Source organism: Corythoichthys intestinalis, chromosome 19 (genome assembly GCF_030265065.1).
Source record: "Corythoichthys intestinalis isolate RoL2023-P3 chromosome 19, ASM3026506v1, whole genome shotgun sequence".
NCBI classification, from domain to species: Eukaryota; Metazoa; Chordata; class Actinopteri; order Syngnathiformes; family Syngnathidae; genus Corythoichthys; species Corythoichthys intestinalis.
Genome location: NC_080413.1, coordinates 39,322,021 through 39,345,654, shown reverse-complemented (window position 1 = coordinate 39,345,654; position 23,634 = coordinate 39,322,021). Strand labels below are relative to the sequence as shown.

The following is a 23,634-nucleotide window of genomic DNA, read 5'->3' as shown; positions in this document are numbered from 1 at the left end:
ATCCAGGTGCGCTCCTGGTTACTATGGCATGCCAATGAAAATTGGTGGTTCCTGCAAGCAATGTGACTGTAATGGCAACTCTGACCCAAATCTAATCTTTAATTGGTGCCACAACGTCACCGGCCACTGCCAGCACTGCTGGGGCAACACTGCCGGGCCGAATTGCGAGAGGTGTGCACAGGGTTTCTATGGCGATGCCATTGGTGCAAAGAACTGCAGAGGTGTGTGTTTGTGTGTGTGTATGTGTTTGTGTAAGGGGCGGGTTGACGGGGTACATGTAAATGTTCACACAGAGATCAGCGGGGGGTAGGATAGCCAAAAAAATTACTCAAGGAAGAGTAGCGTTACTTCAAAATAAAATTACTCAAGTAAAAGTAGTCATCCCAAAAAATGTACTCAAGCACAAGTAAAAATGTATTTGGTGAAAACAATACTCAAGTTACTATTGATTAGCCTTAGCATTAGCTCTTACACTGAAAAAACTAAGCATTTAAAAAATATTGGCTAATCAATCACACCTATAATTTTAGTGCTAATACAATGTGAATAAATATTTAAAAAAAAAATACAATAAATAAATACAATGTAAATAGATAAATATTTCTGTAAATAAATTAATTTTTTTACATTGTATTAGCAGTAAAATTTTAGTTGTGATTAATATGCCAATATTTTTTAAATTAAGCCAATTTTTACTTTTTTTCAGTGTAAGAGCAGTGTTTCTTCTTCACAAATCTAGGTTTTTGGGCAGTGGAACGAATTAATCGAGTTATAATGTATTCTTATGGGAAAATCTTGCTCGACATAGGACCATTTTGACTTATAAACCAGGTCCTGGAATTAATTAAATTCTTCTGTAGAGGTACTACTGTCCTTCTCATGTAAAGGGTTTCAATGGCACAAATATCCTACAAACAAGATTTTAATCAAGTGGTATTTCTGTTCGAGGCTATGTGCAGTTTACAAAATAAACTACGCAATGCCTGTGAGTGTGACTCAAATACAATGCTACGTGTCCTGTATCTATCACAGAGTGTGAGTGCAACAAATGTGGCACATCCTCATGTGATGACAGGACAGGAGTGTGTCACTGTAAACCAGGCGTCACCGGGCGACTGTGCGACCGCTGTGAGGTAAGACAAACCTGGAACATCGGGTATTTTGTCATTTGATGAACAGAGAAGGAAAGGAAATACATGAAATGACACACTGATAGATAGAGCTGTAGCATTAGTAGAGGAACAAAAATAGACTGCTACTTCCTACTGCAGACATTGATTAAATAAACTGATGAAACTAACTCAGTGTAACTATTTGATTGGGACCTCAGTTGCTTAGTACAGGAAATTTTCTGGTTTAAGGTGAAAGAAAAAACCCTTTGTTCTGTTACTGACCGCTAACACTGTTTAATATACTTTTAATTCAGGAGAGTTACTCAGGTTTCTCCAGCTGCCAGGGCTGTCAGAGATGTGAATGCAGGCCAGCTTCACTTCGTCCCACCTGCCATTCTCTCACTCACAGCTGTCTGTGCCGCCCGGGTGCCGGAGGCCGTTACTGTGAGAGGTGTCTCCCAGGCTTTTGGGACTATAGTCCATCCGGCTGCAAGAGTAAGTTGTCTATAGATCATACAGCATGAACTTTTTCTCACGTTTTCCTGACAACATCTGCTTCCAGCCCATTACATTTCCTCTGAATAATCCTAATGACAGTACACCCAGAAGCGTCGCGTCCCGTTGGGCAAACCAGGCAATTGTTTTGGGCCCTCAGCCAGCAGGGGCCCCCAGAGGGCCAACAGATTTAGCACACGTAGCTTTACTGCACTGTCGCAGCAACAAGTGTAGGGAGTGTTTCAATACCATGAACTCACTTGGCAGAGTATCTAACGATTCTGTTATCAATCCCAATCAGTACTAACCATGTCACGTAGATTATACATGTCTAAGAAAGTCCAATCAGCTATTAATACCACATGATTGTTTAAAGAGTGACTCACCAAGTACTCTCTGAAAAGTCCTTGCCGAGTTGTTTTACGTTGATTTTCACAGGCCACCTCATTATTCATGTGACTACATAAAGAAAATTTTCCCAAAAAGTCTATTAATGGGTCTATCGTATTCCTCGTCGAATACTTTATAAGAAAAATATAACATATATATGCATCTAAAATAATCCTAAACGATTTTATTAGCAATTTTAATACTCCTTTTAGCAAGGTTCCTTGGGTATGCGTACATTCCCATAGCAACCAGTCCTGTTATTGTCCTACGTCACAAGCGCTGCGTATTCTGGCAGCGAGAATAGGCGTAAGGTGCACATTACGAGCAGAGGACGGCCACCTGTTAAAATGTGTGCGTCCATGAACGAATGTAAGTACATCCATATGAGTCAGTGTAAAGTGCTTAGTTTTCGCCACTTTTATGGCAAAGATGACTGCACGTGCGCGCAGCGCGCACTCGCACCCCCTCATCTAAGTGTTCATTATACTGCGCGAGTATGTACGTGTGTCACGTGACTCAGAGTGAGAGTGGGTGGCTGTGGTGACAATAGAAGCTTTCACCCACTGAGTGTGGAGTGAATAAATAATGCAATGGGGGAGGGAGGCACTTTGAGTGTCCTAAAAAGCGCTCTATGAGAGCGAGGCGATATTAGACTTTTATTAAATATGATATTGCTCCAATTCCAACTGTCCCCCTTACTTGCACGTGCTCGAAGGGCCCCATGTTGCTTGTTGCCTGGGGCCCCCGGGGACCCTTGGTACGCCTCTGAGTACACCCACACATATTGTATACTGTATACCTTCGCAAAGTTTTTAATGTTATTAGTTAGCTTTTAGTTAGCTAAATTGTCCTGTGTAGTTTACTAGCCAAAATGTACTTTCTAATCACCTGAAACATACTTGTAATTGTACGCCTGTAAGTAAATCGTTGGAGGCTGGCGTGAGAACGCTGCACGAATTTGCTAAAGATAACCCAATGAAGAATGCTTGGAAGCGTTTTACCAAGAGAATGCAAGATGAGTAGAGTGGACCTTTGAAATCGACTCATCTCTGCAGCAAACATTTCACCCCAGACTGCTACGAAAATTGGCGATCATGGCATATCGGTAGTGTGTCAAGATTTAAGTTGAAGCTTTTAGATGTTTCAACGACTTACCATGAAGGCACTTGTCAGACACCAGATACTAGGGGTTTTTAAAAAATATTGGTTCAGAGATATATATCGTGATATTATGTCAAGCAATTCTCGTATCAATTCAAAATCTCTATCGATTCCTTACAAGCGGGTTTTTGGTGGAAATAACCAATTCAGTGGCTGCACTTCTACTCCCTTCCACAAGTTGGCAGCGCGCAACAGCATTGCCTTGCAACCTGCTGTTGACTAATCCGAGTAGCGATTTGTGTACGTTACCCTCTAGTGGTTGGCCGCCATTTCTGCATCAGTCAATGTAAACCGTAAGTTAGCTGCTGTGAGCTGTGTGCTGCGGGCAGAACACCTCAGCAATGGCGGACATAGTACTACTGGTCGTTTTGCTCGGATTGAACCAACAGAGATGGAGATATGTGATGCGTCTTTTATGAGTGTGAAATTTTGCTCATTTTGGCTTTTACTGCAAAAACGGAGGCATGGAGTCTTTAGAATCCTGCATTTGAGTAGGTTTGGACAAAAGCAGATTTGTTCAAAAAAATTATATATATAATAATGAAAGGCATATGTTGTTCAAACGTAGAAGAAAAAATGAACAAATGGCACCCTTTCGGGTCCATTTTGCAGTAAATGGGAGGCGTGAGATGTCAATTTCGAGTGATGACGTGACTCGCAGCCATTCGTCTGTACTACGTTAGTGCTAGTTGTTGGGACACCCCTCTGTTATTGAGAAAGTTGGTACGCTTCATCAACCGCGATGGAGGTGTTGCGATTGACATCATCGCTCAAAATTAATATCTTAATATCTATAAAATGACAGCAGCACAAACGACATTTTTTACAGCACAAACGATTTACATCATTTCTAGCCATTTTTTATCAAAATGGGGGGGGGGGGGGGGTTGACCTCAGATTGATCTATAAAAGAATTTTTAGTATCTCAAAAACGATAGCTCAAACAAAATATTTTTCAACACAAACGAAATATTTTTCAACACAAACGAGCACAAACCTAGCACAAACAAATGACATAATTTTTCTATAAATTTCTTTTTAAAATTTATACTTGATGGGGGGCCAACCTCACGGAGGTAAATGTAATGGCGGAAATTTAAAATGCTACTACCCATCACTGGTTGTTATTCAGGTGTATAGCAATTGTTTATGGTGAAAAAAGGGTCTGGAGCATCACAAAAAAATCGTTGTTTTTTTTTTTTATGTGCAATTTGCTTTTTTTTCTCCAATGTAATGCTACATGACATACTCTGTGAAATTTCTACAATATTGCTGCTCTGAATCTGTCTAAAAACGACATGTAAAAAATGAGCACAGAAATGCTAACATATACAACTCACCTCTCATCCAGAAGCAAATTTGATCAGATTTTTCTCTTCCGCAATAACTGTAGAAATTTTACCATTTTTTTAAGACAAAAGTTACAAAGCTGTACAATAAGGAATTTGTGTTTGTATTGTTTTACAGAGTGTGATTGTGAGAGCGGTCACTGTGACATGCAAACAGGAGAGTGCCTACCAGAGCCTGCAACAGTCAACCTTTGCAATATCAGTACGTGTATTAACAATTAAAGCAGATAAATCTATACTATTTACTCCACAAACAGGTGTAATCCTAATCACACATACTGTGTCTAAATCCTTTGCAGGCTGTGATGAGTGCATCTGGCATGTTATCGGAGACCTGCAGCTGTCTAACAAAACGCTGGACCATTTGAGGGTTGGAGTGTTGAACATTTCTACTGGAGCTGCTGTGAATGACAGAGTCAAATATTACAATTACACTGCTCATCACTTGCAGGTACTTCCAGTGGTACGAAAAAGTATCTGAACGTTTTGGAATTTCTCACATTTCTGCATAAAATCACCATCAAATTGTCAAAATCACACAGATGAAGATATAGTGTCTGCTATAACTACCCCCCCCCCCCCCCCCAAACATTTATAGGTTTTCACATATTAATGAGGCTAGCACACAAACAGTGACAGAAGGGGCAAAAATAAGTAAGTGAACCCTCTGCCTATGGAGAATTAAAGAGCGATTGAAACCAATTTTTACCAAAGTCAGGTATCTGCCCAATCACTGATGAGTGGTTAAAAGCTGCCCTGCCCATTATAAAAGACACACCTGGTAAGAAATATCTTGATGAGAAGCACTGGCTCATCATGGCTCGGTCAAAAGAGCTGTATGAAAACCTCCGATGAAGGATTGTTGATTTGTATAAAGCTGGGAAAGGATACAAAACCATCTCTAAAAGTGGATGTTCATCAATCAACAGTCAGAAAGGTTGTTGACAATTGGAGAGAGTTTGGCATTGTTGCTTCTCTCCCAATGAGTGGCCATCCACCAAAGATGACACCAAGAGTTCAGTGCAGAATACTCAGAGAGGTAAAAAAACAACCCTAAACTGTCTGTTAAAGACTTACAGAAATCACTGGCACAGTCCAGTATCTCTGCACACATCAACTATATGTAAAACTATGGCTAAGAATGGTGTTTATGGGAGGACTCCACGAAGGAAGCTACTGCTGTCTAAAAAAACATTGTTGCCTGTTTGATGTTCGCAAAAAGGGACTTGGACACTCCACAGAAGTTTTGGCAAAATATTTTGTGGACTGATGAAACCAAAATTGAATTGTTTGGGAGTGGCACACAAAGTCATGTGTGGAAGAAAAATGGAACAGCTCCCCAACATCAGCACCTCATTCCCACCGTGAAGCATGGTGGAGGGAGCATCATTTTTTGGGGCTGTTTTGCTACCTCAGGGCCTGGACGTCTTGCGATCATTAATGGAAGAATGGATAACAAAAGTTTATCAGGCTGTTTTGCAGGAAAACCTGAGGCCGTCAGTTGAAGCTGAAATGTGGATGGATGCTGCAACAGAATGGTTTCAGGAGAACAAAATACACGTTCTGGAGTGGCCAAGTCAAAGTCCAGACTTGAAAGCCATTGAGATGCTGTGGAATAACCTAAAGACGGCGATTCATGCCAGACATCCCAGGAATCTGACTGAACCACATCAGTTTTGTAGAGTAGAATGGGCCAAGATTAGTCCTGACCAATGTGCCAGACTGATCTGCAGCTACAGGAAGCATCTGGTTGAAATTATTGCTGCCGGGGGAGGGGGGGGGCACAAAATTGTAAATATGATGGTTCTCCCCCTTCTGTCATTGTTAGCATACTATCCTCATTAAAATATGAAACCCATAAATGTTTGGTTTTTTTTAGTTGAAGCAGACACAGCTTTTTCATCTTTGTGATTTTGACATAGATCAGATCACATTTGGTTGTGATTTTATGCAGAAATGTGAGAAATTCCAAAAGGTTCAGATACTTTTTCATACCACTGTACACAGATAGGGGTTAATAACATAGAGTAAATCGAATCCTATTTTGACATTTTGGAATGCTGACAATAAGGTGTAATGCTTTTTGTGTTTCAGAATCAATTCCATTCCTGGAGAAACAAACAGTCTGAAATAAAAAGAGAAACTGGGGAGTTGGAAGACTCCACACAGGATGTGGTTTCATTCATCAAAAAGCTCAGTGAATCGGTCAGAGAAGTTATATATTTATATAATCCTAGCTGTTAAAGTTAAATGTTAAGTTGTGTACAATGTTAATTTTAATCATTTGTATTTCATGCTTTTGTTAACATTGATTTCCCATTTAAATTTTTCTTTTAACTCACAGGAAAGTGTAGTGAACAATCTGAAGAACCAGCTTGATGAGGATTCACAACAAACTTTAATTCTAGCTGAGCAATTCAGCAAAAATCTCACTGACCTCAACATGCGCATTGAAGGTACCGACTCCCTTGACCGAGTGCAACAAATAATGTACATATACATGCTGTATGTAATTCTAGCTTTTGCTTCATGCTTCATGAAAAGAAAAATGTTTACTTACCTGATCATGCATACTTTGAATACCGTCACATGCGACACACAGAATATACTGTATTTATGAATGCATGCAAGATGCAACTATACACTCCACTCTTAACCCTTTCACTCCCATTGAGACAATGCATCCCAAAGCTTTTCAATTGCAGTGGGTATAGGAATTATATCAATTTGATTTCATTGTATTATTATCATTTACATCATTAATTTTTTTATTAAAAAAAAAAAAAAAAGAATTGGTAGTGAAAGCGTTAAGTAGCAACATGGAAGATTCGTAGGCAAAAAATGGTACTACAACCAAGATCAAAATATTGCAGCGCACAACTTTTCTTCCCATTTCGGCTGTCTGATACAATAATTGCTTTGCAATGGCAAATCAAGCTACATTTTTATTCCAATGTTGCATTTCATTTCATTTCATTTCATTCAGAAACTAGACAAATCAATTTCTGAACAGGAGAAATTGCGTGGGTGGCTTTGCTGTGCTGGTCGGTATACTTGTAGTACAAATACACGCAGGTACACATATAGTACAAGTGCACAAAAGTGCATGTGCTCTTCGTACTAGTGCACATACTTTTAGTACTAGTACACACTAGTACACGTACTTGTAGTACAGGTACACGGTTTGGCAGTAAAATAACATGTATTTGTAGTATAGGTATTACAAGTACAGGCAAGTACACGTACCTGTAGTACAAGTGCACGCAAGTAGAGGTGCTTGTAGTAAAAGTGTAGGCAAGTGGATGCAGGGACACGTACTTTTTGAAAATGTACACTTAAGTACACGTGCTTGTAGTACTAGTACACATACTTGTAGTAGTAGTACATGCATGTACACATGCAATAAAAAAAAATATGAATGTAAATGTAAAGTAAAATGAATTAAGGGTCATTCAGGGGCCCCTATGGTCCTGAGGCCCGGGACAACAAACCCGGTTGACACCCCCCCCCCCCCCCCCCCCCGTCCGTACCTGTAGTACTAGTAGATGTGTGCATCGGCACTGCCCTCACGATTCGATTCAATTACGATTCGGAGGACCACGATTCGATTCGGTTCGATTCGGCAATGCATCGCAATGCATTAAAGCCTGGGATGCATTAAAATTCTAAAGCAAAGCATATTTTTCGTGAATCATGAGGCAACACAAGCGGTCAGACATTAACTTTTTATTTGCTCTTGTGTCACTCCTGGTTGAAGTCAAATGAAAATAGTATACTTTCAGATATATATTTAAAAAAAAAACAACAAAAAAACATCACAGCATTTAATTTGTGCTTTGAATGAAACCAGGGCTTCCTCTTTTTTTTACACACAGTAGCACTCCCTCTTTCTCCGCTTCAGCCTTTGTTATGTTATGTCCTATCTCTCTGCTCTCTCGATTGCAACTGCGCATGTCTGTGACGTTACTCCGGTGAGGAAGCGGATTTGGGTTCCTCGTTCCCCCTGCATTGCTTTGAATGTAAAGTAGCTTCCTCTACAAGTAAACATGAGAATAATAATACCAATGGGGAAACCAAATCCGTTGCATCACCGGAATTGCGCAGGGAAGATTTTTGACCGTACTTATATTAGAGCCTAGTTCGGGCCTAAAAAATCCAGCCCGACCCGACCCGACCCGGCCCGGCCTGCGCGTATTAAAGCCCGAGCCGGCCCGAGCCCAAAAAACCCCGAAATTTCATTTTTTATTTGTATGCCCGAGCCCGTAACCCCCCCGAAATTTTACGGGTTATTTGTAGGCTCACTAAGCGCCTCTATGACAATGAGAGGAACAGCAGCAAACAAAAATAAACTAAAATACTTTTAAACAACATTCTTTATTTTAATGACTCGCATTAGAACACACAAAAGAACAACCTGCCTTAAGGTGCACTGAAACAAAATAAATAATAACTTAATAATTTAAAGGAACACCACGATGTCCTGCTTAGCACAAAGAGGTGCAGCCCTTGAAACAAATGATAATAACGATGTTTGACTAATATCATCTTTTAGGCCAGTACAGTTTTTAAAATGCCTGCTCAGCGTCAAGGTCCCAGTCTTTCTGCTCTGGTACGAGAGCAAAGCGCCACATTTGTTGCATTCGGCAAGGCCGACACAGTTTTCTGTTGCATCTTCCACTATCGATTTAAATCCTTTCCACACACCACTCGTGGATTCTTGCCTTTTCAATCCCCCCGTCTTTAGTTTGCTTTTCACCTCGTGCTGCTCTATATCGAAATTTGAAAAGGAAATACGAGGATGCAGTTGCAGACTCGCAGCGAGGCCAAAGCCCGAGGGGAAGATTAAAAGGAGGGCGGGGCCATGGCGTTCATGTGCGCAAACAATGCACTGGCTCTGCTGCGGCTCATGTTTGGGATTACCAAAGCGCCTTCTCTCTGTTTTATCCAATTTATTTATTTTTATAACTAATATTCCTTAGTTTAACACCCATACATCATTTTAGTATACAAATATATATTTATTAAAAAAAAAAAAAAAAAAAGCGAGCGTGAAGTCCGGCCCGACCAGAACGTAAATCATTGACATTTTGGGCCCGAAATTCGGGTCGGGTTGGGTCGGGTTCGGGCTCAAGATCTAGGCTATTAGTCTTATATATTTTAAAATGCGTTGAATCGATTCGGCTTGTTGCCCGCATCGAATCGAATCATCCATGCCCCGCATGTCGCCGCATCGATTATTGTTGACACCAGTAAGTACTAGTAAATACATGCAAGTACGCTTGTTTGAAGTACAAGTATCTGTAATACTATTACACGCAAGTACACTTGTTTGAAGTACAAGTACACAAAATTACACGCAAAAATACATACTTGTAGTACAAGTACACTTTGAGTACACGTACTTGGAGTACAATTAAGTACATGTTCTTGTAGTATAAGGAAACATACTTGTAGTACAAGTGCATGAATTGGCTGATTGGTGGAAGGAGGTACACCTGTTGTAAACACAGAATCAGAACTACAACAATTTATACAGGTTGTCAATCGACTTTAAAAATAGGAAAATCTCGGCTTAACTGTTGAAAACGGTATTAGCACTATTTATATAATGTTTCTTTTATGTCTATTTGAAATATTAGAGCCATTTCATGAATAATTGAAGTGCAAATCTTACATTTTCCTCTTTAACTTTGGAAAATAAAGACAAAGTGCTGTAATTTTGAGCCCAGCTTAAATTTATCCCAACACGTTGCGCAGGAGTGCGATGGGGCATTTTAGGCATTGTGTTAGAAATTTTGTAGATGTATGGTTTACACAGCTTGATGCCAGTTTCAGCCAAACTCCATTTCTTGCAAATTAATGCAGCATTAAATGTGAAAATGTTGATCCTGGATTGATGCTGTTGCCATTCAATTTCAGAGTCCATGTCTCAAGGCATTATTACGAATTATAGCAAGTGTTTTTGCAATGGGCCATACATGTACTAGAGGCACTCAATGGACTTTAAGTGGTGGAAGGTAACAATAAAGATTAAACAATATTTACCCAAACAAAAACAATGATGCTGTTATAACCGTGAACAAAGACAAGGAAATTAGTCTGTGACAAAAAATGTGCAAGACATTGCGAAAATAAACCGCTGGGTAAAGACAATAACTGGAAATGACTGTGTATCACAGCTGAGAAAATAACATGGTGCCATTTTTACACAATATATTGTAAAATATAGTGACATGTAATGACATCACATACAGTACATTTGAGTGTAGTTTTGGATTCACTTTTATAAAATCTTTGAAAAGCTGCATGCATTCTTTTCTTTAGTAGCCCATGGTCGAGTTTCCTCTGTGACCTTGCACGTGATAAACATCCAATATTTTTATTACTGTCTGCAGAAATGATCCATGAATGGGAGTTGTATAGTGTTTATCAGGAAGCGGACCCCGAGGTGGTCAGGAGGAAGACAGATGAAGCCATAAGCACTGTAAATAACATGAGGAATCGTGAATTGTCCACACAAGGGCCAATAACCATTGAAGAGTCAACAGAGGCCCATGACTGTAAGTAGATTCATTCAAGAAACAAACAAGAAACCATCTATCCGAACCTTTTGAAATTTTTCACATTTCCGCATAAAAACACCATCAAATGTGATCTGATCTTTCTCAAAATCACACAGATGAAAATACAGTGTCTGCTTTAACTAAAACTACCCAAACATTTATAGGTTTTCATATTTTAATGAGGATAGCATGCAAACAATGACAGAAGTGGGAAAAATAAGTAAGGGAAACCTCTGAAGGGCAATTGCAGGGCCGGCCCAGCCTATACGCAGACTATGCAGCTGCTTAGGGCCGCTGACCACTAGGGGGCCCCCAATCTGGCAATTATTTAATGTATATTCTATTTTGTTGAATACAGTTTGCTTTATTTGCTTTTTGTGAGTTTTGATACTTGATTACAAGCTTCAACAAATAAAATATGGGCCCCTTTGCATTATTTTGCTTAGGGCACCAAATGGCCTGGGCCGGCCCTGGGCAATTGAAACCAATTTTTACCAAACATTATAAGTCAGGTGTGTGCCCAATTACTGATGAGTGGTTTAAAGCTGCCCTGCCCACTATAAAACACACACCTGCTAAGACATGTCTTGATGAGAAGCATTGTCTGACGTGCATCATGGCTTGGTCAAAAGAGCTGTCTGAAAACCTGCGATCAAGGCTTGTTGATTTGTATAAAGCTTGGAAAGGATACAAAACCATCTTTAAAAGTCTGGATGTTCATCAATTGACAGTCAGAGAAGTTGTCTAAATGGAAACAAATGGAGGGAATTTGGCACTGTTGCTTCTCTCCCAAGGAGTGGCTGTCCACCAAAGATGACGCTAAGAGTTCCATGCAGAATACTCAGAGAGGTAAAAAAAGATACCCTGGAGTGTCTGCTAAAGACTTACAGAAATCACTGTCACAGTCCAATATGTCTGTCCAAACGTCAACTATATGTAAAACAATGGCTAAGACCGGTGTTCATGAGAGGACTCCAAGTAGGAAGCCTCTGCTGTCTAAAAAGAACATTGTTGCTTGTTTAATATTCGCAAAAAGGCACTTGGACCCTCCACTGAAGTTTTGGCAAAATATTTTGTGGACTGATGAAAGCAAAGTTGAATTGTTTGGGAGTAAAACACAACGTAATGTGTGGAGGAAAAATGGAACAGCTCACCAACAGCTTATTTTTCCCCCTTCAGTCATAGTTTGCATAATATCCTCATTAAAATATGAAAACCTATAACTGTTTGGGTGGTTTTAGTTAAAGCAGAGTGTTTTTTCATCTGTGTGATTTTGACAAAGATCAGCTCACATTTGATGGTGATTTTATGCAGAAATGTGAGAAATTCCAAAAGGTTCAGATACTTTTTCATACCACTGTACTTGGTGAATTCATGACCTGTGAGAGTGTTATGTTAATAAAAGTGGGTAAAGAGTGAGCCCTTATTCTGCTTACTATAAGGAGGCAAAACTCCTTTGTTAGGTAAAATATTGACCACAGAATATATATCCGTATAAGTATGTCATTTAGCGATCATTTCAAGTGTCAGTATGTGCGTTTGCCTCCCAGTGTTGTCGTTTCTGTTGAAACATGGTCCAGATTTTTCTTTGAGTGTGAAATGTTGCCGACCCCTGGGATAGACTAACCAACACCCTCGACCACCCCCAACCCGCGAAAGGAGAGAGGACATAAATTATGCTCTATCTATTCTTTGAGAGAATTGTGTGTCATTCCAGCGTAGCATGTGTTTCACTGCTTTCTTCTTTTGCTACCATAATAAAAAGGTTACGGTAACTGATTTGTGTGCATGTTGTGGGGCGCACGGTCCACAAATAATATTTGAAATTAGGGCTACAATTAATGATTATTTTTATAATCGATTAATCGGACGATTAATATAACGATTAATCGGATAAATGTCACTTTTTTCAATTACCTTCACAATTTAACTTGAAGTCGTCTTAGGCATGTTTTAAGTAACAATGAAGACAAAACAGATGACTATTTCCTTCAAAAATAATATTTTATTACAGCTTCCTTACTACCTAACTGTAGTCTACAAAAGTACTGTTTTAAATACTGTACATAAAACTTGTTGAAGTTTTGAATAAAGGTTCTGAGTATAAAACATAAAAATAATTTCTCAGTACACAATTAAGACAAAAATCCTGTTCATTCAAAAAAAAAAAAAAAAAAAAAGTGCTGCTGATTGATTTTTTTTATCTTGTGGACAAACTGCTGATATGAATTGTGTCAATGACTCATTTATTTTCTTTAAAAAAATAAGAAGGAGGCAGAATATAATGAATCAGTTTTCTTTGTTAAATTTCAAAGCACTCTCTCTTGTATGACAATTTACAGTTTGAATGGGAGCTTGTTTTAATAAATCGATTTAATGGATTAGTTGTTTCAGCTTTATTTGAAATTTTATGTTTATGAAATGGCAGCATGTCCACCTCACAGTTCTGACATTGTTGGTCAAATCCTGGGTCCTGTGTGGAATTTGCATACTCTCAAGCCCACGTGGGTTTTCTCCAGGTACTCCGGTTTTCTCCCACACCCCAAAAACATGCATGGTAGGCTGATTGAACACTCTAAATTGTCCATAGATGTAAGTGTGTGCATGAATGGTTGTTTGTCTGGATGCGACTGTTTGGCAACCACTTCAGGTCATATCCTTCCTCTTGCCTGTTGTTAGCCGGAGTAGGCTCGCTCCAGCACCCATATCGCCCTTATGAAGATAGGTGGTTCAGAAGATGAATGAATGACCGTGATGAAACAAATAATACCCGAAAAATGAAATCCATTTCATTTGAGCTGTTATGAGATTCAGGTTGGTTACTAGGTAGCATGGACCAAGACAAAAAATGCATTTTAGAGGGTACTCCAGACCTTTTTGGTATTCTTAAAAAAATGTTTTCATGCATTAGTTCATTTTTGTTTTTTTCATATTTGGTTTCATGACAGCAATATTTAGTCAGAAACTGCATTGTGAATTATTTAAAATTTGAAGGGCATGATGTAAAATGTCTTCCAATTCTGTAATGACCCATGTAGGTTTTTTTATTTACTTTGTTTTCTTTTGGGCAACCCGTGAAAAATGCTTCATCAACATGTGCTTCATATAAAATGAGAGGATCTATTTTATACAGCACACTTAAATTAAACTTAAACATTAAACTAAATTCTTCACCATGGCTGTATTTACAGTGCTAAGGCGGATTCGTCAGTTGGAGAAGAAGTCAGTGATTACAAATGGCCATCTCTCCACAATCAAGATGGCTTTGTCAAACTTCACAACCAAGCTGTCTGAATCGGAGTCCTTCCTCCAGAATGCAACCAGCACAATTGATGAGACAAAGGATAAGAACAGTGGCAATGTCCTCAAATTCCAGCGCAATGAGGTAATTTCCCATGACCTTCAGGGTCGCGTCAATGTTTTTTTTCCCCCTTGAATCCCGTTCCGTTTTTCCTGCTTCCTCAGTTGTAAATTTAATATGCTTATGCACCACTACAGACTTTGTACACACATTCTTGTAAACTACGCTTTGGTCCCAAAACCACCAAAGCCCATTAAGCTATGAGCAGTTTTTAAGTATTCCAAAAAAATCTGATGCATGTAACTTAAACAATATATGAGCTTGACATTTGGGCCAGCATATGTTCTTGGGATTGTAATATACTAGAAGACATACTTTACATTAAATGCCCTTAGTATTAATTGACTGTATATCAGTGCTTCTCCATCATTTTCTGTTACGCTGTCCCCCAGGAAGACGTAAACGTTTTGCTTCCCACCCCCCCAACTCTCAGCTGCCACTGTAAATAGTATAATTTGTCTATAAATTTATCATAAGTACACCTCTGTAATAAATCATAAATAACTGAAAACAGGTTTTAGATTCTACATTCTTCAAAGTATCCACCCTTGAGGTGTCTCCAAACTTTTGGTCTATGGCGGAAAACACAGACAAGACTGAAAAAACAGTTTCTGCTCTTGCACTCTTCTTTAAAAGAAACTGCTGTATTTTAAGCCAAAACAACTGTTGTTTTTGATAGAACAATATGTCTATATGCTATTTTTAATTTGTCCGTTTTACCCTGAAAATATTTTGTTTAAAAAAAAAAAAAAAACGACTTTAAAAAATTATTCTCTCGCATATTTTAAACTTTGAAAGAAATTACGTCACAATGAAAAAAATCGTCTGTAAATAGGTCACGTATATCTACCTCATAACTATCTCTTAATTGTATTTTTTTTTTGTTACTATCGCATTTTCTCCGATATATTAGATGATAAATAATCGATCCAAACAAAGAAAAATTGAAAAAAAAAAAAGTTTAAAAGGGTAAATATATGAAAAAGAAAATCTAATCCTGACCAGTCCTTGACGTCTGCGATTATTGCATCGCGACTCTTGTTATATTACCATGTTTCACCCATAAAATCCCCCCAAAATCTAGCTGTGGCCATTCATAGCTGTGTCTGTGTTCTGCTCTTGCGTGCTCTCACCTCCAGATAGGGTTTTGCTGTTAAAACATTTTTTTTTCTTAAAATTCCCTCCTGTTCAATTCCCCCCCCCCCCCCCCCCAGAAATTTGAAATTTTAAGCTTTCCAATGATGTATCACACATGCATATCGGACAATTTTGAAAGTTGGCTAAATTGGGGGTCTCAGAGCGGAAGTTCAAGTCACCTGAGTGTTTTCCGCCCTATACTGTATAATATATACAACTTGACGCTGTTCGTGTTCGATCCTTGGTTCAAGCTCAGTTGTTGTTTGTACTGTTTGAAAGCTTAGGTTTAAAGAAATCCGAAATATCCATTTTTCCTCCTCAGGTGTAGTTTTGGCTAAGCAAAAGCAAAGGACAGTCTCTAATGTGCTAAGGTCACATGATCTGTTCGAAAAATTATTTTGATCCATTATGAAATACTTTGTCGGATTCTTGTTCATTTCATTCATTTTTGCTGTTTGTTTTATTGCTTTACAATTTTTATAGACAACATTTTAACGGCTAGGTCTTTATTTTAATGTTCAGAATTTTTTTATTTGAACGAATTCCATGAAGTTTGTCAGTTATTTGTTAGTTTCAGGACTAAGCTAGCGCAATAGTGGTTGAAATCAACTCCATTCACTAATTAAACCCCCGCTAACTCAAAGATTAAGCCTGTTGAAATTCGCCTCCCCAGTCAAGCCGCCCGGAAACAGCGACAGCCAAGCCAAGTGCCGCTCTGCCGATGCTGCCTCGCGTGCGCCAACCGGGAAGGCGGAATTTTGCGCGTTCATCTCTGATGTTAACCCTTTGTACTGACTCCATGTTCCAAAAGTTTGAAAAAGACTCGCCGAAAGCAGGTTGACAATTTATTCGTCGACAATGGTCAAAACAAGGCAAAAACAGACGACGGAGGGACAATTCTGGATCCAAAACAAGGCTACATGCTTCTGAGCTGCAAAATCTGTCTTATCTCAGTGTCCAGTGTTTTTTAAGTCCGTGATGTAGTGGGCTGGCTGAAGGTGTGTCCGGGCGTTGCTTTGGGATCATCCCTCTCTGGCCGGTTTCGGGCTTTTTAGGTTCGTGCGTGGATGGGATGTGGTTGCCACAGCGACCGACGCTGGTCTTGACGTCCCAAGCGCCTGCTATCAACTTTGTTATCCGGGCTGGCTCTACTTGTTGTCGGACAAAGAGCGCTTTGTCCTTGAAGAACTGATTTGCAAGTTTTGTTGCGTCAATCTTGCTCGTGGCGCACACGTTGGGCTTCTATGATAAGATGGCGTTGTGTATTTATTCTGCTTCTTTTCATTAAACTATGGTGTGCTATCTATTCTACACTAGGTGTGTCAGAGCAGTACAGTCCCACAGTAAACATGAGAAATGATACTATTCCCTGATTAATTGTATTCCGTGTGTTCGAGTAATGCAAACAGTTAGACGGTGCCTACGAGAAACGGTACCATTTTTCCATTTCCCCCTCAGGAGCCCCGATAAGGTGATTAACTTTACTGTGTCAAGGCCACTGAGTGAAGTCTGCCTAAACTATAGTTAAATGAATATGTTGTGTTAGAATAATGCAAACAATTATATGGTGTGTGAGAGAACGGTACCTTTTTTTCCCTTCAAGCCTTATCTGAAAAATTCAATTACGTGCGATAACATTTTTGTTTTGTCATTTTTATGTTTTAGCAGCAAAAGAAGACAAATTGGTAAAAAGTAACCGATAAGTTAGTTTTAAAGTAACTTAGTTACTTTGATAATAAAGTAATCAGTAAAGTAGATTACTTTTTTGAGGTGTAATCAGTAATCGTTAATTAAATTACTTTTTCAAGTAATCTGTGACAACACTGTTTACCACATGTAGTATATCATGATAGATTTGTCATTTGGGCAGTCAGAAAATTAGTTTAAGTTTTGTTTAAGAAAGCATTGTATACAGACATGAAGCAATTAGCGGGAATTTTGTATCATGTAGCAAGCAGAGCAACGAAGAATTTTTAGTTAGTGAACTGGCTCGACAATCTGGCCAGTCTCCTCTGACCTCTGTTAAGGTGACAATGAAAAACGTATTTTTTATTTCCGATTTGTTATTGTTATTAGAAGTCGCCAGCTTCGTCAGGTTTTTAATAATTTATTTCAGAACTTGTGCAACATAACATGGCTACTGTCCACCGACAACAACATGAAAAGAGGAAGTAAAAACTTCCCACTCTACCGCAACTCTCGCTCTCTTGTCAGTCACACTGTGCGTTCGGGAACAGCATGCAAAAAACAACCGCCACATTAGAACCCGATTCGTTACATTATTATTATTATTATTATTATTTGTATTTATAATTTATCTGTTCAGCTATGTGTAACAGCTATTTATAATTATACCTGGGGTATTTATTAAGTATTTAGCATAGGTTTTTGGGTTGAGGAGCGAATTCATTTAATTATAATGTATGCTTATGGGAAATCCTGCTCGACATACGACATTTAGACTTACAAACCAGGTCCTGGAACGAATTAAATTTGTATGTAGAGGCACCACTGTAATAATAAATAAATAGGTAAAACAATAACTAAAATGTTAAAAGATAAATAACGAATGACAAATGCAGTACATTGATGCATGGATGCACCTTATAATCAGGTGTGCCTTATGTATGAAAAAAAAAAACCCGTTCATTGATAGTGGCTTTATAATCCAGTGCGCCTTATGTTCTGAAAAAAAAAAAAAAAAAGATTTTTATTTGTTTGTTTGCGTTTCTTTTTCAGGCAACACAGCAAAGGATGGCAGCAGAGGCTATAGCTATTCAAAACATGACGGAAAAAGCCAAAGATATCATTTCTGAATCAGAAAAAAACGTAGCTCAAATGGATATGATGGTCCAGGTAAGATCACTTTATTTTTTTTCGTCCTCTAACAGAGGTCTAAAAGTTCAAGGGTAGAGGTCAACCAGTATATCGGCGGGCCCAAAAAGTGGGCTGACATATGGACTTGTTTACAACACTGACCATCGGCCGATGAAAAAAAAAAAAAAAAAAAAAAAAAAGCAGATAAAAAAGGATTTTGATCAGGCATCGCTGTGGGAGACTGTGGCCGCTGCTGACTGATGGTAGGAACTCGGAAGGACCCTGTAACAGCCTGAATGCAGGCTGCTACAGCTAGCTTCAGGCTTGCATGTTTTGTAAATATTGGCAGATTATTATTTTTTTTTTATCTTGCATGAGCGAATATGCAATGTGGCTTTAGCCTTTTAAGGTGTTTACTGAGTGAGCCTTACACTAGAAATGTAACTCATAGTGTTAGCGTAGTATTCGCATTAGTATTCTATCACTTGTCACACATCTCGTCGTGACGTCCTGGTGGGTTTAATCATTTGAAAAATAATGTACTGTTCTTACAGAGTGTTTATAACCATAACAATAAGTGCTGCGTTCGTTGGGTTGGTAGCACTAGACCAAATTAATCCTTTAAGTCTCAGGTCTTCATCGTAAATTTGAAGCTGTTCAAGCAAATGTTTAAAAATTGCCATTCATAATCTACGTGCTTCCAAAAAAAAAAAAACCCAAAACATATCGGCTTACAAAATCAGCTTTGGATATCGGCAATCGGCTTTTTTTTAGATATCGGTTTCGGCATTTGAAAATCCCATATCGGTCGACCTCTATTCGAGTGTTCTGTGAAATATCTCTTCTGGACTGAGGTTTCAGATGTTAATCCTGCTTGAACTACTCAGCCAGTTTGGTGTTTACGGGTCTCACCACCACGGGAATCCGCTTCAACTGCTGTTTCAGCCTTCGGTACTTCTCCACCTTCTCGTGTTCCTTCTTCCAGATGGTGGTGTCAGCTAGTATTGCCACATCTGTCACTCTTTCTGCTCTTTGGTCACCATAATGATGTCTGAATGGTTAGCCAGGAACTGTTTCCCCAACTGGAAGCCAAAGTCTCACAGAACATTGGCCTTATTGTTCTCAGCCACGCTTCTTGGCGTGGCCCATTGAGATCTGGGCACTTCTTTTCAATTCTGGTTACATATGTTCCTATACACTATGCCAGACAAGTGGTTGTGCCTCTCCATGTATGCTGATCCAGCTAGCATCTTACACCCTGCTGCGATGTGCTGGACCGTCTTGGAAGCATTTGTTGCACAGCCTGTACATCGAGTCTGATCTGCGCTGGTAGATCTTGGTCTCTACGGCCCTTCTACTTACGGTAGATGGGCCGTTCTTGTGCTGTCTATTAGTCCATCACAATTCAGCCACTGGTAGGATTTTTTTTTTTTTTTTTTAATGTTAGCCACTTCTTCAACTTGCTGGTTGTACGTTCCATGTAGGGGTTTGTCTCTCCAGGTTGTTTGCTCCTCTTCTTTTGCAATCTTATGGGGTCTCTTCTGCCTGAGACCTTCACTTAGCACCTAATCTTTTATGGACGTTTTCATTATGTATTGGAGGCTATTCGATGTTTCACCCTGGACTGTGAATTTTACGCTCTTTCCGTTTGGTGTACAGCCTCAGGGTGCTGGATTTTAGAGTCAAACCCTCCATGCATGGTGAGGAGGTTCTTTGTCTGTGCTCTGTGGCCTCTCTCCTCTGGCCTGTTTATGATCCTATGCTATGACTGGTAATGCGTACAGTACATGTTGATGGCTTGGATCTTTGTTCTTACCAATCATTCTTCAGGGCTTAACTTTCTTTCTGGCTGGATTTGACTGTGGTTGACTTCCATGTGACCTCCTCATGGTTTCCATTAGCCTGTGCGATACCAAGGTACTTGTAGCTGCTGCTGTAATTACAGCAATTTCCCCCGGTTTTTCTATCGTCATGTCTTTCAACAACTTGAAGATGTTTTAAAACCACCAGCAATGTGTTCGTTTCGGTTACAGAACAGTTTAGTTTTTCGCCGAGTCTGCTTTTACTAGCTTCCTGGAATAACAGATGTGTGTATAGTGATGTCACAGACATGTGCGGGAAAGACGGCGTGTGTGTGGATCACATTATAAATTGACATCAACAACAACTTCAATTCGGATAAAATCTTGATCAGAATGGGCAAAATTCTATTGGGTCAGAATATTCCAATCCAAATGGGTTTTATTCAAATCAGGCTTTTAATCCAAATAAATGTGTTTATGTAAATGTAGCATGTATTTAAATTTGATCAACAGAATACTCTGAGGCTTTGCCTTACTTCATCAGAAGATTAAAGTTTTTTTTTTTTTCAAGCTACAGTGGTATAAAAAGCATCTGAACCTTTTGGAAATTCTCTCATTTCTGCATAAAATCACCATCAAATGTGATCTGATTTTTGTCAAAATCACACAAATGAAAAATCAGTGTCTGCCTTGACTAAAACCACCCAAACATTTATAGGTTTTCATATTTTAATGAGGATAGTATACAAACAATGACAGAAGGGGAAAAATAAGTGAGTGAACTATCACATTTAATATTTTGTGCCCCCCCTCCCTTTGGCAGCAATAACCAACCAGACACTTACTGTAGCTGCAGATCAGTCTGGCACATTGATCAGGACTAATCTTGGCCCATTCTTCTCTCCAAAACTACTGTAGTTCAGTCAGATTCCTGGGATGTATGGCATAAAGCAGACACTGTTTTTACATCTGTGTGATTTTGACAAAGATCCGATCACATTTGATGGTGATTTTATGCAGAAATGTGAGAAGTTCCAAAAGGTTCAGATACTTTTAAATACCACTGCATTACACTCTTAAAAGTCAAGCACCTCAGGAAAGACCACACAATCATTGGTTAACGATGCCAATGGTTAATAGAGAGGCAGATGTAAATAAGAACTCAGACAAAAACCTATACAAGTTGCAAATAATGCAGTGGATAGTCGATTTGGAATCACATTGTTATCATGTGTGCTTGTTTTTATATGCGTTTGTCTTTTTCTTTGATTTTGTTAACAGAATGCAACACAGTACCATGCTGCAATTGATGGTGCCAATCAAAAGCTGATAGAGAAGATGGAAGAGCTCTCATCTGCTGATTCAGACTTGATTCGAAGGGCAGATGAGCATGCTGAAGAGCTTGAGCAACAGGCTACCAAACTGGAGGAGTAAGAAAATTGTCTGGATAAAGCATAATGACGGATATTCACATAACTACTGTAGCTGTTACTCACAGGGAAGTTCGCCCTTGGGCATTCAAAATTGGGTGAATTCCATACATGTGTGAGATAAGACAGTGATTTTGAAATCATCCATTTCCCTCATCATCAGAGGTGGGTAGAGTAGCCATTTTTTATGTAATAGTTTTACTTCAAAATAATAATATAAAAGTAATAGAAGTCATCCCCCCAAAAATTACTCAAGTACATGTAAAAAAATATTCGGTGAAAAGAATACTCAAGTAATGAGTACCTTCCTACAATGTCTGAGTTTTCTTTTTTAACAACAGTATATTTTTTTCCTCAGCACAATGTCATCTATATGAACTGTTATTATCAGGGGTGCACATATTTTTTTTGCCCAGGTTCTCAGAGGAGGACTTGGAGATGTGACTTGGTCCTCATTGAGCTTGAGAGCCGACCCGCCTGATGCGATAAAATTATGACAAGCTTTACTGAGAGCCAATTACCTTTAATTAATTATATCAACCTTTAATTAATTATATCAACAATTAACGCTTGATTAAACTTAAACTGGCACAACAAAATTGCCATTACTTTGAAGTGAAATGTAAAGAAATAAATATAAAAGCACAAATTCAAAATAAAGGGCATTCATATGCGGCTCCCACATTAACTCCAAGCCTTTGTAAAAGTAGGATGTCACTCCTCATAAGAGCTCATTGAATGTATGTTTAGCTTTGTGAAAAGCGAGCAAAAAAACGTTTGTCAGTGCATGTCGCTGTTCATTACCTTTATTCCGCCACTTGTCCATAGGGCGAGTGGGGTCCTGTTTGACATCGATAGTTTGCTTAATTGCCACATGCTCTCTGTTTTTTTCGTGCTTTTCAAAGTTTGGATGGCTGAAATTCTTTGACCCTACATAAAATGCGCTGCTCTTATCGGCGACATTGGGATTCTCACGGCACATTTTGTACCGCATTTCCATGCGAGCATCATTTGCTTCTAGCCATGGTACCTCCTGCAGCCACTTTCCAGCAAAAGTCCTTTTTTTCCGGTTGCTCTGGTGTCGTCTCTGTCGTCTGTCTGTCTTTTGACAGGGGCTGGGGAACACGGAAATAATTACTCAGTGGGGCCTGCCTCTTTGACATTTTCAGAAGTGATTTTCTCGTGTCTACCCCAAATACAGTGGTCAGCCATTGGTACGCAAAAGTGTATGGAAGCCGTTGAGGGCCAGTGTGTTTGTCTACGTACAGTACGCATGCGGGCATGCGGAACACTTATGTGCACCCCTGGTTATTATTATACTCTACAATAACCTATTACATGACTATATTAGGCCAAAGAAATACACAAAAATTATCGACTAAGCCACAGAAATTAAACCTCACATGTCCAAAGAGCATGAGTACCCTATAGTACAGAAAACATACAGTGCTGGCCAAAAGTATTGGCACCCTCTGCAATTCTTTCAGATAATGCTCAATTTCTCCCAGAAAGTGATTGCAATTACAAATGCGTTGGTAGTAATATCTTCAATCCTTATTATTATTATCATTTTACACAAAACTCCAAAAATGGGCCGGACAAAAGTATTGGCACCCTTTGAAAAATCATGTGATGCTTCTCTAATTTGTGTAATTATCTTACCTGTGGCACATAACAAGTGATGGCAATAACCAAATCACACTTGCAGCCAGTTAAAATGGATTAAAGTTGACTCAACCTCCACCCTGTGTCCTTGTGTGTACCACATTGAGCATGGAGAAATGAAAGAAGACCAAAGAACTGTCTGAGGACTTGAGAAGCAAAATTGTGAGGAAGCATGGGCTCAAGGATACAAGTCCATCTCTCAAGACCTGAATGTTCCTGTGTCTAATGTGCGCAGTGTCATCAAGACCAAAGAACTGTCTGAGGACTAGAAGCAAAATTGTGGGCGTCTAAATGAAAAGGCACTCTATGATAGGATACCCAGGAAGACCCCACTTCTGACCCAGAGACATAA

At 39.1% G+C, this 23,634-nt stretch overlaps 1 protein-coding gene across 1 annotated transcript in view; it reads left to right on the top strand.

The window, feature by feature from the left end:
- Nucleotides 1-23,634, top strand: part of lama4 (laminin, alpha 4) — a 106,561-nt gene that overhangs the window by 33,893 nt on the left and 49,034 nt on the right. Inside the window, exons 5-15 of the mRNA XM_057823020.1 lie at nucleotides 7-221; nucleotides 1,033-1,133; nucleotides 1,427-1,607; nucleotides 4,626-4,709; nucleotides 4,807-4,958; nucleotides 6,602-6,712; nucleotides 6,852-6,963; nucleotides 10,903-11,067; nucleotides 14,262-14,455; nucleotides 18,308-18,424; nucleotides 21,469-21,617. Coding sequence (XP_057679003.1) covers nucleotides 7-221; nucleotides 1,033-1,133; nucleotides 1,427-1,607; nucleotides 4,626-4,709; nucleotides 4,807-4,958; nucleotides 6,602-6,712; nucleotides 6,852-6,963; nucleotides 10,903-11,067; nucleotides 14,262-14,455; nucleotides 18,308-18,424; nucleotides 21,469-21,617 — 1,581 coding nt within the window. The remainder of the gene's footprint in view (nucleotides 1-6; nucleotides 222-1,032; nucleotides 1,134-1,426; nucleotides 1,608-4,625; nucleotides 4,710-4,806; nucleotides 4,959-6,601; nucleotides 6,713-6,851; nucleotides 6,964-10,902; nucleotides 11,068-14,261; nucleotides 14,456-18,307; nucleotides 18,425-21,468; nucleotides 21,618-23,634) is intronic.